This window comes from Medicago sativa, chromosome 1 (genome assembly GCF_051527215.1).
Source record: "Medicago sativa cultivar Bolivia chromosome 1, Bolivia_mono, whole genome shotgun sequence".
NCBI classification, from domain to species: domain Eukaryota; kingdom Viridiplantae; phylum Streptophyta; class Magnoliopsida; order Fabales; family Fabaceae; genus Medicago; species Medicago sativa.
Genome location: NC_140749.1, coordinates 74,652,731 through 74,672,610, shown reverse-complemented (window position 1 = coordinate 74,672,610; position 19,880 = coordinate 74,652,731). Strand labels below are relative to the sequence as shown.

The 19,880-nt window shown below is 32.4% G+C and overlaps 2 protein-coding genes and 1 long non-coding RNA gene across 3 annotated transcripts; 1 reads left to right on the top strand and 2 right to left on the bottom strand.

Annotated features, from left to right (window-relative positions):
* Positions 1–8,378: 8,378 nt before the first annotated feature.
* On the bottom strand, positions 8,379–10,249 carry LOC146957366 (galactinol synthase 2-like). Its single transcript, XM_085736136.1, has 4 exons — positions 9,821–10,249; positions 9,165–9,485; positions 8,934–9,068; positions 8,379–8,846 (listed from the first exon to the last, which is right to left on the bottom strand). Exons 1-4 carry the CDS (start codon positions 10,142–10,144, stop codon positions 8,649–8,651), a joined length of 978 nt encoding a protein of 325 aa, XP_085592262.1. The 5' UTR covers positions 10,145–10,249; the 3' UTR covers positions 8,379–8,648.
* A 2,929-nt stretch (positions 10,250–13,178) lies between these two features.
* Positions 13,179–15,077, bottom strand: LOC146957365 (galactinol synthase 2-like). The gene is made up of 4 exons (XM_085736127.1): positions 14,642–15,077; positions 13,986–14,306; positions 13,755–13,889; positions 13,179–13,667 (listed from the first exon to the last, which is right to left on the bottom strand). Exons 1-4 carry the CDS (start codon positions 14,963–14,965, stop codon positions 13,470–13,472), a joined length of 978 nt encoding a protein of 325 aa, XP_085592253.1. The 5' UTR covers positions 14,966–15,077; the 3' UTR covers positions 13,179–13,469.
* A 1,750-nt stretch (positions 15,078–16,827) lies between these two features.
* On the top strand, positions 16,828–19,351 carry LOC146957364 (uncharacterized). The gene is made up of 4 exons (XR_015018448.1): positions 16,828–17,124; positions 17,384–17,462; positions 17,996–18,267; positions 18,648–19,351. It is a non-coding gene; the product is annotated as an uncharacterized LOC146957364 (long non-coding RNA).
* Positions 19,352–19,880: the final 529 nt, after the last annotated feature.

Sequence of the window (19,880 nt, the reverse complement as noted above, 5' to 3'; positions counted from 1 at the left end):
TAGTTAAAAATTTACATCATATAAAGGTTCTGAAGAACAAATAGAGAGCTATGGACTAAAGAAAAGGAAGCTTGAAAGCATCTGAAAAGAAGTGCATCTGAAGTCATAAGTGCTACTAAAGAATGATGACGTCATCAGAAGCTGAAGATCGTCAGAAGCTGAAAGTCATCAGAAGCTGTAGGTCAACAGAAGCAGATAGCCTTCAGAAGCGTATAGCCATCAAAAGCAGATAGTTCAGAAGCAACTTCATCAGAAGCTGATTATCACCACAAGCTGAAGATTCAAAGATCAACACTTCAAAAGCTGTCTATTGGATTCGAAAATACTGTAGAAGATTAGTGGATGGTTGCAACGGTCATTTTGGTGAAGATTTGAAGGCCTTGGAACCTTATCTTCAAAAAGCGTTGACATTGTACTTTGTACAAACTGTACAACCACCTTCTCCACTACTCTGTTTTGTGTCCACGCTACAGGACAAGAAAACAACTCCAGAATAACAGCTTGCCTGCAAAGATGTTCCTTCACAATGGGAATGGATTTCAAATTGGTTCTTCATAGGACAACAACCAAATCAGGCAAAAGATCATTGGTGAAAGATCAAGCTTCAACAACGACTCTTTGATGAACTGGCAATTTCACAACGTCTCTTTCACACCTCTATATAAAGGAGTGAAGACTTAGAGATTTGGTAATGTTGAACGAAAGACTCACAACATTCTTACAAGTGTCAAACCTCTGCTGAAATTGTTCTGCATTCACTTAGAATTTCTGTGTCTCAAAGTTTCATCTTAGAAATTCTTAAGTTATTGAGTCTGTATCTGATTTGTATTGTGAGCACCTCTGATTGTATATCAAGTGTTCAACCTTAAACAATTTTCTGTGTAATTTTGTTTAGTTAGAAGTCTCTTGCAGTTGTGCTTGAGCAGGGAAGTCTCTTGATTGTGTTCTTGAGCATAGGAAGACTCTTGCAAAGTGTGCTTGAGCAAAGGAAGTCTCTTGCAGGTGTGCTTGAGCAATTGTAATCAGATATTACTCTTAGTGAAATCTCCTTGGAAGTGCAAGGGGGACTGGACTACTTCCGGATTGTGGAAGGAACCAGTATAATTGCTTTGTGTCGTTCTTCTTCTCTCTCTCTCTCTCTGTTTTATTCCGTTGCATTTAGATTCTGATTACCACTTCAGAAGCTGTTTCACTTAGCTTCTGATCAGTGTGTTCAGTTTTAGGAGAAAAGAAGAATTTTTCAAAACACAATTCAACCCCCCCTTCTTGTGTTTTTCTCACCTTCATAATAGACAAATGTTTGTTATGGAAGAGATATAGAGTGTGTGAAAAAAATAGGAATTTGTTGAATAAAGGGATTATTATTGAAATTTGTTTGTTACGAGAGAAAAATAACACGTTAGATTTATTGAAAAAAGGAAATGTGTGCAAATAAATATGATTTTATTAATGGATTAAAGTGGAGGTATAGTAGGTAAAATAATTCCAAATAAAAAATATGCAACCAATTCCAAATAGGACATTTTTTTTAGGGATCCAAAGAGGACATTTAAAAATTCAAATAAAAAACGACAGTTAAAAAGAAACGAAGCAAGTAGCATATAGTAATTTGATAATATTCAGCATTTCCCTAAATAGCATAATAAGCGGAGAATAAGTTATCATCAGAATTTGTAACAAAAAAAAAAAAGTTATCATCAGAATTTAACTTATATTTTTGGTTAAAATATTTTCTAAGATTTGTTTGTTATTTTCGTTTGGTAAAGATTTGATTTAGAAATGTGTTTTTATATTATAATTTGTAAAGATATGATTTAGAAATATGTTTTTCTTATGTCAAAAAAAAAAAAAAATATGTTTTTCTGTTATAATTTATCTCTATATATAGAATGAAGAATAGAAGTTTAGAATCACACACAGAATCACACTTCTCCACATAGGAGATATGTCTACAAACACAAACTCACACGCACAAAAACTCCAACAGGAAGATCAGAAGAAACAACTACTTGCAATGTCGGGTTTTAAAACCAAAGCACCCTCAAATTTTTGGACTGTTGACAGTGGTTGCACGACCCATATTACCTATGATCGAAACCTTTTCAAAGAGCTCAAAAAAACTACTAATACTAAGGTTAGAATTGCGAATGGAGCGTACGTTCCGATAGAAGGTATTGGAACAGTTGAAATTGAAAGTCACTCAGGTGTGAAATTGATTTTGAATAATGTTAGTTACGTTCCTGAAAATTATTCTAATCTTTTAAGTGTTGCTCGGTTGTTGGGGGAAGGCTACGAAGTGTTATTTAAACGTAACAAGTGTTTGATTAAAGATCAAAACAAGAAAATTATCAAAATTCCGATGAAATCCAGGAAATTTGTTTTAGACTCAATGAAGATTAAATATATTCCTGAAGAAGATGATAAAAAGAAAGGATCGGAGTCCAAAGAAGACCACACCGATATAGGTGTATCTAAGAAATTTCCTGTGAAGAGAAAGAATGAAGATGTAAGTGAAGGACCACCTTCTTTTATTACCAAGCTGAAGAACAACATAACTGCCATAAAAAAGCGATGTTTATACCTTGGAGCACAAGTTATTAAAGCTGATGGAGCCCTAATGGGTCTTGGGTCCAATGAAGTCAATGACAAAATTCAAGACAAAGAAAGTGAAAGAAGTATCCAACAGTGAAAGAGCACAATGTGGGGGCATGAACTATTTTTTTTAACATTAATTGTATTTGTTTAAGACTTTTAATTTTTTTTTTAATTTCCAGTTTGGTTAATTTAGTAATAAGAGTCAATTTACTTGCTATTAAGTGCAAATTACACTAGAATGGGTGCAGCTTGAACAAGATTAACACACAAACGCAATCTCTCTTCGTTTTTTATATCAATTCCTTTTGTTGGTATTTGTTTGTGTATCATTAGATTTTATATTAGTTTGATTATCTTTTAAGTAATAATTCGGTGAGGAGTTGAGGGCAAAGGGAGGAAGCAAGATTGATTCACAACACTTGCACTTAACAACAAACAACTAACGCTTCCTAAAAAATAAAACTAACGCGGTTTGTATATAAAAAACAAGGATATTGTGTTGGATAATATTATAGCGGTGTTTGCGGAATTGGTTGAGATTTAAGTCAAATAACATGGATTACGATATGAATCATTGCCACGTGAATCCTAGAGCTTGTCTTGGATGTGTGGATTTGTGAGGGTGATGTTGAGGATAATGCGTTCTTAGAACTGGGAGCATTTTGGCTGCTAAAGCACTTTTTCTGAGATTTTGGAGTTAACTGCAGTGTCCGAATAGTTTTGGCTTCTTTAGTATTTTCAATTTCAGCATTGTTTTTGTTAAAATCCGTGGAGGTTGCGTTCACCTGTACTGGTGACAGGCCTTTTTTTTTTTTTCAGAAATCCAAGCAGCAGGAGAGTAGGGGTTTCAGTTGTTTCTTGTTTGCGCGCGGTTAAGCATTGGCCATCGACATATTTTATTCCATTGTGGACTGGTTTGTATCCTTATTTGTGTGTCAGGTTTCAGAGGTTTGAAGGCGTCGATAAGGCATTATCTTGGTTGTATCTCAAAATTCCTTGCCCTTTAGCGACCGGTCAATTTGGAGTTGTGTCTTGCACTCTCTCTTTTGTTGACTGGTAGCACATGGGAGGCATGGAGCGAGTTCTAAGATGCAATTCCTAGTTGTGGTTTCTATTCTTTCTGTCACTGTTGTATTTGAAGAGTGCCTTTTTCATTTAAGGGCATTTTGTGTCTGTTGTTGGAGGACTGAATAGGGTTGGCCAGAGATGCATTGGAAGGGTAGATTCTCTGTATTTGAATATCTGGTCTTGGCTGTCAGTGCTTTGGGTTTGTCAGGTCAAGTGAGGTCGGATCAATTGTGATGTGGTTCTCGGCCCTTTGGCGTGTAGCTTTGTTTCGATCATGTAGTGCTTTCATATCTGCATAATGGTGCAGCCCACAATTGGAGAGGTTATCAGGAAGTGGTGGCTGTTGAGGTTTGCCGAGCTTTCTGTGTTGTCAATATGGGAGTGCTATGGTAGATTGCAAATCTGTTGAATTGCAGTATAGTGGATTGCTTTTATCATATGCATTGTGTGTGTGTGTGTGATTTCTTTTGTGAATTAGAACAAATTCGATGCAGTTCTGTGTAATCTTAAACTTGTTATGTTGGTGCCTTGTGCTATAATTTAATGAAATTTTCTTTGCTATTTAAAAAAAACAACTAACCTTTTTCTCCGTTAAAGACTCCGAATAAAACTCATTTATTTATTGAATTTCTAACCGTTAAGCTATTAAACAAGAGCAATTCTTAGATGGACATAAATATTTAGACCTTTCATTTGATCATCCATACATAAAAAGAAAAAAGTAGAATCCCCGTGAGCTTAACTCAGTTGGTAGGGATATTGCATATTATACGCAAGGGCTGGGGTTCTTCGTGTTCTTGGTAATTTCTGGAGTTAGTTAGGATTTTGATCCTTGAGAAAAGAGAGAGAATGAGGAAAATGTGTTTGTTGAGTTGGCACGTTGTGATTGATTCTGTTACTGCACATTGATGAGTTGGCTATTTATAGGCTGTCATGTGGCCTCTGAGCCACTTAGGACTTGCCACGTATCTGGACTGATGACTTGGACTGAAATTTGGACTTAAGGGCCCCTTTGCAATTTCTGGAAATTACAGGACTGACCTGCAAAAATTGATAAGAAAGGACAAAAACAAACTTGGTACGAAATAGGGACTATTCTGCAATTATTAAAAATTAAAAGACTAAAAAAAACAACAAAAAGGACTAAAATGCAAATGTTAGAAATTGAAGGACTAAAATGCAATTTTTAGAAGTTTTTAGGACTAAAATAAAAATTTAAAAATAAAATTGAATTAAAATTGATAAATGGAAAATAACGTAAAGTGAAACGATTAAAAACAATAAAACGGACTAAAACGAACCAATTACCTAAATGAGGTACTTTAAAGTAACCTCTCTCTGTCGAAATTTCGTGTGAAATGACCAAAATGCCCCTGGGGACCAAAACGACTCAAAATGACTCAGATGCAATTTTAAAATGGATTTTATCATGAAATTAAAGCAAGAGTTTATTCAGACAAATTGAAAAGACTCAGAGGCAATTTTTAGAAATTAAACAGAGTTTTAACACATGAAAAGACTAAAATGCCCCTAGGGGCTAAACTGACTCAAAATGACTTCAAATGCAATTTTTGAAATAGATTTTGACATGAAATTGAAATAAAGACTTATTCAAACCAATTGAAAAGACTCAAACAATTTCAAACCAATTGAAAAGACTCAAACAATTTTTAAGGACTAAAAATGAGTTTGGATACAGGAAATGACTAAAATACCCTTTTTCATGAATTATGCAAGCAATATTGAAATAAAATGCAGAGAAAGATGCAATTGATCAGAGACAATTTTAAATGACTTAAAATGCAAGAAAAGAAGAATTGAGCTAGTATTTTTAGGTCCAAAATTAGGGTATAACAGTATCCAACAGTGAAAGAGCACACTGTGGGGGCATGAACTATTTTTTTTTAACATTAATTGTATTTGTTTAAGACTTTTAATTTTTTTTTTAAATTTCCAGTTTGGTTATTTTAGTAATAAGAGTCAATTTACTTGCTATTAAGTGCAAATTACACTAGTATGGGTGCAGCTTGAACAAGATTAACACACAAACACAATCTCTGTTTTTTTACATCAATTCCTTTTGTTGGTATTTGTTTGTGTATCATTAGATTTTATATTAGTTTGATTATCTTTTAAGTAATAATTCGGTGAGGAGTTGAGGGCAAAGGGAGGAAGCAAGATTGATTCACAACACTTGCACTTAACAACAAACAACTAACGCTTCCTAAAAAATAAAACTAACGCGGTTTGTATATAAAAAACAAGGATATTGTGTTGGATAATATTATAGCGGTGTTTGCGGAATTGGTTGAGATTTAAGTCAAATAACATGGATTACGATATGAATCATTGCCACGTGAATCCTAGAGCTTGTCTTGGATGTGTGGATTTGTGAGGGTGATGTTGAGGATAATGCGTTCTTAGAACTGGGAGCATTTTGGCTGCTAAAGCACTTTTTCTGAGATTTTGGAGTTAACTGCAGTGTCCGAATAGTTTTGGCTTCTTTAGTATTTTCAATTTCAGCATTGTTTTTGTTAAAATCCGTGGAGGTTGCGTTCACCTGTACTGGTGACAGGCCTTTTTCTTTCAGAAATCCAAGCAGCAGGAGAGTAGGGGTTTCAGTTGTTTCTTGTTTGCGCGCGGTTAAGCATTAGCCATCGACATATTTTATTCCATTGTGGACTGGTTTGTATCCTTATTTGTGTGTCAGGTTTCAGAGGTTTGAAGGCGTCGATAAGGCATTATCTTGGTTGTATCTCAAAATTCCTTGCCCTTTAGCGACCGGTCAATTTGGAGTTGTGTCTTGCACTCTCTCTTTTGTTGACTGGTAGCACATGGGAGGCATGGAGCGAGTTCTAAGATGCAATTCCTAGTTGTGGTTTCTATTCTTTCTGTCACTGTTGTATTTGAAGAGTGCCTTTTTCATTTAAGGGCATTTTGTGTCTGTTGTTGGAGGACTGAATAGGGTTGGCCAGAGATGCATTGGAAGGGTAGATTCTCTGTATTTGAATATCTGGTCTTGGCTGTCAGTGCTTTGGGTTTGTCAGGTCAAGTGAGGTCGGATCAATTGTGATGTGGTTCTCGGCCCTTTGGTGTGTAGCTTTGTTTCGATCATGTAGTGCTTTCATATCTGCATAATGGTGCAGCCCACAATTGGAGAGGTTATCAGGAAGTGGTGGCTGTTGAGGTTTGCCGAGCTTTCTGTGTTGTCAATATGGAAGTGCTATGGTAGATTGCAAATCTGTTGAATTGCAGTATAGTGGATTGCTTTTATCATATGCATTGTGTGTGTGTGTGTGTGATTTCTTTTGTGAATTAGAACAAATTCGATGCAGTTCTGTGTAATCTTAAACTTGTTATGTTGGTGCCTTGTGCTATAATTTAATGAAATTTTCTTTGCTATTTAAAAAAAACAACTAACCTTTTTCTCCGTTAAAGACTCCGAATAAAACTCATTTATTTATTGAATTTCTAACCGTTAAGCTATTAAACAAGAGCAATTCTTAGATGGACATAAATATTTAGACCTTTCATTTGATCACCCATACATAAAAGGAAAAAAGTAGAATCTCCGTGGGCTTAACTCAGTTGATAGGGATATTACATATTATATGCAAGGGCCGGGGTTCGAACTCTGAACACCCTATTTCTCCAATTTAATTGTGTGAGCTCTAGCCACTAGGCTACTTGACAAAAAAAAGTAAAAAGAACAATAATTAAAATAGCCCTTAATTTATAAATAATTTACATTTTTATACGTGTGACCAAATAAGATGTCTAAATTTTTGTCCATTTAAAAATTATTCATTAGACAAAACAAATTAAAAATAAAGACCGAAAAACTCAACTACGAATGGGTGTAAAATATTCTTATTATTATGGTATTCACAATTTACAGGATTTCTTTTAAAATTGTTGTCGGTTTAGGTGAAACTGGTTTAAAGTGTGTCCTGGTCAATTTGAATAACAGTCTTAATCGATCACTGTCGTGTGATCCCTAATTTCATGCTAATAGATAATATTGTTTCCTTCAAAAAAAAAGATAATATTGTTATGTGCCGGATGGACCATGCAACTGGTACAACCATAGCCACACTATATATATTCGTCATAAAGCCTTGTGGAGGCCATTAACTGAAACTTAGACTAGCATATTCAAACAAAATCTAAAACTATTTGGATAAACAAAATTATCCCAAAGATTTTCTTCAAAAAAAAAAAAAAAAAAAATTATCCCAAAGAGGAGGGCAGTAGTTGACCTTGTTGGACAATACTCGAAGGGAACGTTTGTAAGATTTTTGCTATGGTTTTTTCTATGTTGCTCTTAAAGAATTATAGGTAATTATTGAAAAAAAAAATATTTTGTGAATGCACCAAAAAAAATATTTAGTGAATACTATTTGTATTTTTTTTTTGTTACTTTAAATTTATTCACGTGTCTAATTCCTATAGATTTTAAAATAAATTACCAAAAATTTATTCAATTCTTCGAAAGTAATATAGATGTCTAGATCTCATTTTTGGCTATAGAATTGAAGTGTAAAAATTCCCAACTCTCGTATCAATTAATTGTTTTTGTAGCGAATGTAATCAAATTTATTAGTTATTCATTTTAAATGATGAATTTCTATCTATTAGATTAATTGATGAATAAAAAGTTAACAAAGCACCAAAAATATTGAAAATAAATACAAATATTAAAAAACATTAAGATATTCTAAAACAAAAATATGTCCATTCATAATAATGAATGATAATAAATTACAGCGCTGAAATGGCATACTTAAAATGGAAAATTAAGAAAACAACCGAAGACTCGTAAAAAATTAAGGTCCTCCAAATCAAAAGAAAACACCAAAAACAATGAAAAACTAAGAAGGACTCCTAAAAATAAGGTCCTCCAAATTATTAAAAAAGATATAAAGTTGATTATGCTTGATCCTCTAATTAAATATCACAGAAGATCACGCGGCAAATCAAACTAATCAAGCGGCAGATGGAGCTGGGACAACCTTCAAATCATAAGCTTCCAAAATTGATGATGCCAAATGATTTGCATTAACAGGTTGCTTGTAATCCAAACTCTCATCTTCATACACGTCCCACCACTTCTTCACCAACATCTTTATGTCTTCTCTCTGCATATTCTCCTCCACACCTGTGTACCTCCATGGCTTAGAACCCTACATCATCACACAAATTATAATTAATTAACAACATTAAAGGACATTTAAGGGCTTATTAGTTGATTTGTAATATTAAAAACTTACCGCTGCACAGTAATGAACCACTTTGACTTTCTCAAGTTCAACATTCTCAGGGTGACGCCACAACATGGCCAGAACAAGATTGTAAACATTTGGAATTGGCTTGTATTTGTCATTGAAGTACATGTTCAAAAAATCCTACAAAAAAACCATATACATAAGGTTATTTACTAGCCTTAATTATAATCAAATCCAATTAAGTCACAATTGATATATATTAATTAAGTTAAATACCTGCTCAGCAAAGGAAGTTGGCTCAGTAACTTGAAGTTTTTGAAGAAGATCATGGTAAGTAGCCATGTTTGGTTCATAAACAAACATGCCAGCATTGAAATAGAGAGGAGGTTTGGGTCCAAAATTAGTAGGCCATTGAACCTTGTCAGGGCACTGTTGACAGTAACCAATTTCATACTGCTTGGTGTGACGCCAAGAGGCCTCACAGAAACAGTCCATCACAGCATAGAAATAGTTGTTTGGCAAGTCAAATAGGTGATCAATGTTTTCAAAAACTTGTATGTCACCATCAAGGTAAATCATCTTGTCATAGTCCTCAAACTGCAATAATATTAATTTTGCATTTAAAACATAATCACAAATCAAGTTTAAGCTTAATTACACACGGTAATTAATGTATATATATAAAATGATAAAGCAATATAGGATTCATTTTTAGAAAGTTTTTATTTGAAAATAATAATAAAAAATCAAGCTTATAAATGGTAATTAATGTAAGAATATATTTTTAGAAAGTATATATTTCAAAAGTAAAATATCCATAACAGGGTGCTAAATAATTGGATCTGAGTGTAACATCCAAAACACTAAGAACTGTACATGTTACATGCAAAATTAACTAAAAAAGTTAAAAGAGTGAGAGAGAGATTGCTTACAGCCCAAATACGTAGCTTGGAGTAGTTGATGACATAATAAGCCATAGCAAACTGGGTTTGGTTCTCAGGAGGGTAAACAGGTACAATCTCTCTAACAATACAACCTTGAGAGGTGAGAATATTCCTATGTTCCTGAGGAACATCAGGTAACACTGCAACCACTAAAGGGTACATGGTTTTGACCTTACGAAGACCTTTGGCTAAACCAACAACACCCTTCACATAATCACCATTTCCAGCAAGGAAGGTGACGAAGGCACGTTTTGTGGCCTTAGATTGAGTGTTGGTGACGTTGGTTGCAGCGGTTATGATATCAGGAGACATGGTTTCTTGTGTGAGTTGTTTGGTTAACTGAAAAATGGTTGAAAAGTTGGAAACTTTGAGACTGGCAAAGAATCTTTGTGATTGTTCTGTTGGTTGTTTTGTTGTGTTGGTTGGAGGAATGTACGGTTGCTTATATAGAACTTTGAAGGGTATTTTCGACATTGACTCATTGAAGTAATCCAACGGTGTAAGAAGTGATCTTGGAATTGGACGGTCATATTTGGTGTAACGTTTTTCTTTCTTTTATAAATAAATTAGGACACGTTGATATGGAAATTTCTGATTTCATTCAATCATATATTAATGAGAAATGATATTTGTACATCCATTTTGTGACAACTTCTTGACAATTTTTTATCTCATACTCACATTATTCCTGTCTGATTTTCATTGTATTTTTTTAGGTACAAATTTGATGTACCCAAAAAAATATTGGATGTGTCATGTGAGCTTGGTTCAATTGATAGATTGATAGAGGCAATGCATTATAACATGCAGAGGGTCAGCTCAAATCAGAGACATTTCACTTATTCATCTTTAAAAAGGTTGAATGAATATTACAAAGTTTCATTATTATAATTTACTAGTATGGAAACCCGTGTCAAGCACGGGCTAGAATTTCGTCATACTTAAGAGAGAGGATATTGTGATATATCAAATGCAGTTCAAGCTTAATATATACAACAGATAAATGAAAAAACTCATACTTAAGTTTTAATATTTTGGATGAAATTGTGGTATCATTCTCACATGTGTGGTTGAACAAAAGCAATTCTTAGATGGACATAAATATTTAGACCTTTCATTTGATCATCCATACATAAAAAGAAAAAAGTAGAATCCCCGTGAGCTTAACTCAGTTGGTAGGGATATTGCATATAATACGCAAGGGCTGGGGTTCGAACCCCGAACTCAGTTGGTAGGGATATTCATATTATATGCAAGGGCCGGGGTTCAAACCCTGAACACCCCATTTCTCCAATTTAATTGTGCGAACTCTAGTCACTAGGCTACTTTACAAAAAAAAAAGTAAAAAGAACAATAATTAAAATAGCCCTTAATTTATAAATAATTATAACATATATACATTTTTATATGTGTGACCAAATAAGATGTCTAAATTTTTGTCCATTTAAGAATTATTTATTAGACAAAACAAATTAAAAATAAAGACCGAAAAACTCAACTACGAATGGGTGTAAAATATTCTTATTATTATGGTACTCACAATTTACACGATTTCTTTTAAAATTGTTGTCGGTTTAGGTGAAACTGGTTTAGAATAGGATAAGTGCAAAGTGTGTCCTGGTCAATTTGAATAACAGTCTTAATCGATCACTGTCGTGTGATGTGCCGGATGGACCATGCAACTCGTACAACCATAGCCACACTATGGCTCTGTTTGGTAAAAATAGCTTTTAGCTGATAAGCTAGCTGATAGCTTTTAGCTGATAAGCTAGTTGAAGTGTTTGGTAAAATTAGCGGTTCAACTAGCTGATAAATGTAAAATGACATAAAAGGGCATTTTTAATTCATAAAATTATTAAATTATGTTCTTAATATATATTTTATATATTATTAAATTATTATTTTTTCTCTTTCAAAAATATATTATTTTTTTGTTGAAGTTTTATTTTAAATTTATTCCATTTCCATTTTTATACTTTAAAAAAAATTCAAGTATAAAATAGAGGCAGAAGATTGAAAACGTAGGAAACTGGAAAAGTAGGAAAAAAAACATAGAGGAACTGGAAACGTAGGAAAAAAAAAATAGAGGCAGAAAATTGAAAACGTAATAAATGTGTTTTAATATACAAAGGGTAAAAGTGGGTTTTAATTAAAATTATAAGGGTAAAAGTGGAAGAAAATATGAGAAGCTATAAGCTATAAGCTCAAACGCTACTTGGAATAGCTTCTGAAAAATAGCTTATAAGCTCGTGAAATAAGCTATAAGCTCATGGTCAAAAAGTGTTACCAAACAGAGTTTTTTTTGTCAAATGAGCTTATAAGCTAGAAGCTAAGAGCTAAAAGCTCTTTTTTGGTGTTTACCAAACAGAGCCTATATATATTCGTCATATCTTGTGGAGACCATTAACTGAAACTTGGACTAGCATGTTCAAACAAAATCTAAAACTATTTGGATAAACAAAATTATCCCAAAGAGAAGGGCAGTAGTTGACCTTGTTGGACAATACTCGAAGGGAACGTTTGTAAGATGTTTGCTATGGTTTTTTCTATGTTGCTCTTAAAGAATTATAGGTAATTATTGGAAAAAAAAATATTTTGTGAATGTACCAAAAAAATATTTAGTGAATACTATTTATATATTTTTTTTGGTTACTTGTCATTTGTAAATTTATTCGCGTGTCTAATTCCTATAGATTTTAAAATGAATTACCGAAAATTTATTCAATTCTTCGAAAGTAATATAGATGTTTAGATCTCATTTTTGGCTATAGAATTGAAGTGTAAAAACTCCCAACTCTCGTATCAATTAATTGTTTTTGTAGCGAATGTAATCAAATTTATCTGTTATTCATTTTAAATGATGAATTTTTATCTATTAGATTAATTGATGAATAAAAAGTTAACAAAGCACCAAAAATATTGAAAATAAATACAAATATTAAAAACAAAACATTAAGATATTCTAAGACAAAAATATGTCCATTCATAATAATGAATGATAATAAATTACAGCACTGAAATGGAAAATTAAGAAAACTACAAAAGACTAGTAAAAAATTAAGGTCCTCCAAATCAAAAGAAAAAACCAAAAAGCAATGAAAAACTAAGAAGGACTCCTAAAAATAAGGTCGTCCTAATTATTAAAAAAGCTTAAAACTTGATTATGCTTGATCCTCTAATTAAATATCACAGATGATCACGCTGCTAATAGTTAAGCGAATCACGCTAATCAAGTTTATAGGTCTAAATATGATTTTCGTTGTGTTCAGTTTATAACATTTAACAACAAAAATAATATGATTTTGGTTTGTGATCAGTTTGTAACATTTATCAACAAGAATAAAAGTTTCCAAGATAAAAATATTTCATTCATAATATTAATGATGATTAATTACAGCACTGGAATGACATACTTAAAATGGAAATTAAGAAACTATTGAGGACTCGTAGTAATAAATTTAAGGTCCTCCTAATTGCAAAAAAACAAAAAGCTTAAAAAGGAAATGAAAAACTAAGAAAGACTCCTAAAAATAAGGTCCTCCTAATTATTAAAAAAGCTTAAAACATGATTACGCTTGATCCTCTAATTAAATATCCAAGACGATCATGCGGCTAATAGTAAAGCAAATCACGCTGATCAAGCGGCAGATGGAGCGGGGACAACCTTCAAATCATAAGCTTCCAAAATTGCTGAAGCTAAGTGATTTGCATTAACAGGTTGCTTGTAATCCAAACTTTCATCTTCATACACATCCCACCATTTCTTCACCAACATCTTTATGTCTTCTCTCTGCATATTCTCCTCCACACCTGTGTACCTCCATGGCTTAGAACCCTACATCATCACACAAATTATAATTAATTAACTAAATTAAAGGATATTTAAGGGCTGATTAGTTGATTTGTAATATTAAAAACTTACCGCTGCACAGTAATGAACCACTTTGACTTTCTCAAGTTCAACATTCTCAGGGTGACGCCACAACATGGCCAGAACAAGATTGTAAACATTTGGAATTGGCTTGTATTTGTCATTGAAGTACATGTTCAAAAAATCCTACAAAAAAACCATATACATAAGGTTATTTACTAGCCTTAATTATAATCAAATCCAATTAAGTCACAATTGATATATATTAATTAAGTTAAATACCTGCTCAGCAAAGGAAGTTGGCTCAGTAACTTGAAGTTTTTGAAGAAGATCATGGTAAGTAGCCATGTTTGGTTCATAAACAAACATGCCAGCATTGAAATAGAGAGGAGGTTTGGGTCCAAAATTAGTAGGCCATTGAACCTTGTCAGGGCACTGTTGACAGTAACCAATTTCATACTGCTTGGTGTGACGCCAAGAGGCCTCACAGAAACAGTCCATCACAGCATAGAAATAGTTGTTTGGCAAGTCAAATAGGTGATCAATGTTTTCAAAAACTTGTATGTCACCATCAAGGTAAATCATCTTGTCATAGTCCTCAAACTGCAATAATATTAATTTTGCATTTAAAACATAATCACAAATCAAGTTTAAGCTTAATTACACACGGTAATTAATGTATATATATAAAATGATAAAGCAATATAGGATTCATTTTTAGAAAGTTTTTATTTGAAAATAATAATAAAAAATCAAGCTTATAAATGGTAATTAATGTAAGAATATATTTTTAGAAAGTATATATTTCAAAAGTAAAATATCCATAACAGGGTGCTAAATAATTGGATCTGAGTGTAACATCCAAAACACTAAGAACTGTACATGTTACATGCAAAATTAACTAAAAAAGTTAAAAGAGTGAGAGAGAGATTGCTTACAGCCCAAATACGTAGCTTGGAGTAGTTGATGACATAATAAGCCATAGCAAACTGGGTTTGGTTCTCAGGAGGGTAAACAGGTACAATCTCTCTAACAATACAACCTTGAGAGGTGAGAATATTCCTATGTTCCTGAGGAACATCAGGTAACACTGCAACCACTAAAGGGTACATGGTTTTGACCTTACGAAGACCTTTGGCTAAACCAACAACACCCTTCACATAATCACCATTTCCAGCAAGGAAGGTGACGAAGGCACGTTTTGTGGCCTTAGATTGAGTGTTGGTGACGTTGGTTGCAGCGGTTATGATATCAGGAGACATGGTTTTTTGTAAGGGTTGTTTAATAAACTGAAAACTGAAAAAGGTTTGAAAAGATGGAAACTATGAGACTGACAAAGAATATTTGTGATTGTTCTGTTGGTTGTTTTGTTGTGTTTGTTGGAGGAATGTATGGTTGCTTATATAGAGCTTTGGAGGGTATTTTCGACATTTCATACTTACAAGTAATCCAACGGTTTAATAGGTGATCTTAGGATTAGACGGTCATGGATGACTTTGCATTGATTAAATATATTATGAGTAAAAATAAGAATAAGAATTATAAAGTCTTATTGTCGATTAACGCCGATAATATTGCAGGAAAAAATATTTGACTAATACATTGAATGAAATTCTCATATAACTCAATCGTACATTAATTATAATTAGCACTGCAATTTGATTTGATTTTAATTTTAAAAGTAAAATTTTGAATATTTTATTGACAATAATAGAGTCTATGAAACGGACAAGATAAAAGAAATATCAATTTGATTTTTGAGCGTTCGATTTTTAGAAAATTATGAGCTAAGTTTTGTCCTGGTTAAGCTTCAGGAAGAAATGCGATGACAAATTTTAGATATTGTCGTGTGAAGTTTGGTTTATAGACTTGTTTCTCGTGGTAAGAAATGAAGAAACACTTTCATGGGATTTGGATGTCATGTATTTGGTTAATTGGGCAGCCACATTACTTTGTATAGGTTTGTCGGTTACAATTTTAGACATGGTTAAAATTTTGGAATGTTCTTGGATTAAGTTTAAAGTTTAAGGATTCTCATATGATTTTTGTCGATAGACCATTCAACCTCTTAGATGTTTAGAAATGACTTAATTTATATGTAGTTTGATTGTCATCATTTCTTTATGTCTGTATAATTTTTATCGTAACACTTCTTATGCTTTGATTGTTCGTTTCAATATATCATTACTTTTGGCCGGTAAAAAAAAATCAAATACTTAAGAATTGTTATTTTTGAGTAAATACTTAAGAGTTGTTTATTTTGTCAATTGACTGTAAAATCTTGAGGTAAATAAATACCAAATACTTGGCAACCATATCAAAATTCTTATATACTCTTTTTGGTAAAAAAAAAAAAAAAGATAACTTTTAAAGAATTTTATTATTGTATTTCAGTTGACAAAAATATCTTAAGATCCCTCAAAAAAATATCTTAAGATTCTTTCAAAAAAAAATATCTTGAGATATTTGATATTATTATCATGTCGGCACGTAAAAAACACTAGAGGAATGGATCCACCAAGAGTGGTTAGTTGATGTTAAAGTAGTGGCTAGGGGGACGTGTTGATATCGGATCAAATGAAAAACACAAAAAGACAATTTATTAATAATAAAATATTAATGAAAAACACAAAAAGACAATTTATTAATAATAAATATTAATTCCAGTCGACAAATCATAAAATATAAAATGGCAATTATAAACTCCATTTGCCACGTCACTTGTGGGATTTAGAATTGTACACATTAGTAGCATTTTTCTATTGTGCATGTAAATTATTTTTAATAGATTTAAAAATGATTTTACCATTATTTTTAAACAAATATTATGACCTCAAGTTATGAAAATTTATAAGGTGTGGAACACATTTTTTTTTTTGGTAAAATAAGGTGTTGAACACATCAACTCAATTGAGCACGCAGTAGTGTTATGTTATTTGATAATTTTATAAAGGTTTTTCGAACGTACACATTTCGAAGCTAGCCAATTATTTACTAGGTGGTCAAATATCTTCTATATATAAAAGTTAACCCATGCAAACATTTTAGCCCTAATTAAACCTAAGCCCTAATGAATAAAATTCCTGTTTTACCCTAACCAATAAACATAATAACAATTAAACCGATAAACATAATAACAAAAAAAGCCGCAATTTTTCCCCTATTTCTCAAAACAACTTCATGCGTTTCTTCTTCTTCCAATTTTGTTCATCAGTTACCGCTATTGCTTATCTTCATCCAAATACAGAACACAAACGCGATTGATGTTGTGATTCGAAGATGAAAACCTAGAACACCAAGCTTGATGCTGTGATTCGAAAAACCTAGAAAACAGAGTTCTGCGATTTGAAAAGACACATAATTATGCGATTTGAAGTTGCGATTTGGAAAACCTAATTGATTTTGAATCTGCGAATTGAAGGTATGTGTCTGCCATTTAATGAAATTATTTGTTTTTCTATCATCGGCGAATTTTTATTTTTGGGTTTCAATTTTTGATGGCATTAACTCTGTTAGGAAACAGAACAAGGAGGAAGTGATTTTAATGGCATTAACTCTAGAATTGCTTTATCAGCCAGTCAACGTTCTGTTATAGCCATCATGTCTCATGTCTTTATGTTTTCTTTGTCTTCTATCCCTCCCTCATTATTTTATAATCTCTTTGTTTTCTTCTTTTTCAGTAGTTGCTGGTTTCAGTTCATAGGACGTGAGTGTTTGGACATGGATTTTGTGTGAGTAAGGCCAACATGGCTTTGGAAGGTAATTTTACATTCAAAAGAAGCTGGATAGTTTTCTTTAGTCAAATATATGCATAAGGTCTTTGTTTTTATTTACAAGTGCAAAAGTATATTGTTTTCCTTTATCCTTTCCTTTTTCATATTTTCTTCCTTTGTAAAACTTTATGCCAATCAAACTATTTGCAACAATTTTGTTTTTCTGTAATTGCATGTTGAATTAGAAGTTCTAAAGGTAAAATCAGCTTGGTATTCCAATTCTTTATTGCAAATGACTATGCTCAAATTAGAGAAGAACAAAATTTGCAGTTGAGTGAAAGAAGTCTGGTTAAATGGTAATGAGTTAAAATTGGTAAATCCAATTGATAAAAATCTATTGTGGATGTTGTTTTTCACGAAGAAAACTATAAATTGAAATTTAGTCATGTAATCCAATTGTTTTCTATTCTTTTTTGTGTACATTTTTGTAGCGCAAAAGGTTTACATTGGTTTAACAATTAAGTTATGCTTCATGTTTGATTCAAAATTTCCAATTGGTTTTATTCCTTATCAATGTAGGTGTGATTCGGAGTAATGAAGCACAATATTAAGGTGAATAGTTTCGGCTAATGTTCAATGGCTTGGAGCAAGATAATAACGCAATGAAGATGGTAGCCCTAATTTTTATTGCGGTTTATGAAGCACAATATTAAGGTGAATAGTTTCGGCTAATGTTCAATGGCTTGGAGCAAGATAATAACGCAATGAAGATGGTAGCCCTAATTTTTATTGCGGTTTATGCGGTGGCTACAGTCTACTGTTGTCGATGGGATTTTCTCTCACAAATAAAGGTAATTGTTGTATAAAAATTTGCTGGGGTTTGGTTTATTTGTCAATTTAAGAATTATGTACTGGGATTTTGCAAATAGAAGTCATTTTGCAAATAGAATACTGTATCCCCAAATCAAATTTCTTTTTATTATATATGGCTCTTGAGTTTTTGAAAAAATCAATATAACATTAACATGATAATTTGATTGTTTAGAATTTAAATATAACAATTAGTTTTCAAAGGTTGCCGGAATTTGATGTTGGTTATTTTAAAAAATCAGCTGAATTTGATTGACATATCATATATTATGAAAATGAGATTGGAATTCTAATTGTTGTTTTGTTTCATTTTTCTTGAGAAATGTAATTTTCCTACTTCATATTGGTTGTTTGTTTGCAGCTTTGATTGGAGGTTATTCCTCATGCTGCTCATCGGTGTCAGTAAGGTTCTTGCATCAGAGTCTGATAATATGTTGTTATTTGATATCTTATGCTCTCCAACTTTTGATAATTTTAAGCCGAATCTTCATAATCGCTGATTTATTGTACCTCTATCCATATTTCTTTAGGTATTTACGGTGTTGTTCATATTTTCGTACTGCTGCTTTGGTAATTTTTTTCATGTATAAGGCTCCAACAATATTTCATGTGCTGTTAATTTACCAACCATTTATGCTTAAAAAGTTCTTATATGTTTAAGATTTTAGAGTCATTGAAGCAAAAGAATGCGAGGTTTTGGCGATGACGATGACGTCTTTGACATCCTTTCTATGAATTGAGTTGAATTTTGAGTCTCATCACTCTCAACCTCTGTAACACAATAGTCTAATAAATAGCAATCTGCAAGGTTTGAAACATTGCACCTGCAGAATGTCATCATGGCAAGAAAAAATTGAAAGGTTGCATCTGTTTTACTTGGGTTAAAACTTAAAAGGTTGGTTGATTATCGTCTTATCTTTACCATGATATTAGCTTTCGAATCGTAATTGTGTTCACAGTAGCATTTTTCGATTCCTAACTATATTTGATATTAACTTTGTCCTTCTCACACTAACAATTCAAACTAACAATGGTGACAGATTCCTAACTTCCTTTTGTTTTTTTTGCTTTGTGCCTTTGATTTCTTGCTCATTTTTTTTGATGCTTTGAGTTGATTTTTCAAAATCATATCCTGGTTTTACCTTTTTTTTTACTTTGTATGTGTTATTTGAGTTATTGATCTCACTTTTATGTGCTCTATCTTCAATCGTTTCAGTGCATTGGAAGTTTACATGTAACACCCCGTTCTCCCAACAGCGTAATATTAGTTAATTTAATCAGAGTAACCACACAACGAAGTGTCACACTGCTAATCAAAATTTCATAATAGAAAATTGTCTATTTATTTAAATACCAACATTTAAATTATCTTACAAACTGCAGCGGAATAATTCTTTAAAATATAAATTTAACCAAATTCAACATCAATAAAAATCTTGGCACAAAGGCCACAACATAATTCAACTTTATTCTAATAGCAAGTCCTTTCCAAAATATGTGATACATAAAAGAAATGAGAAGACACTCGCGACGATCCCCATCCTAATATGTATCAGAGCCCTAGACACTTGAGCCAATCAACCTACAAGCCATC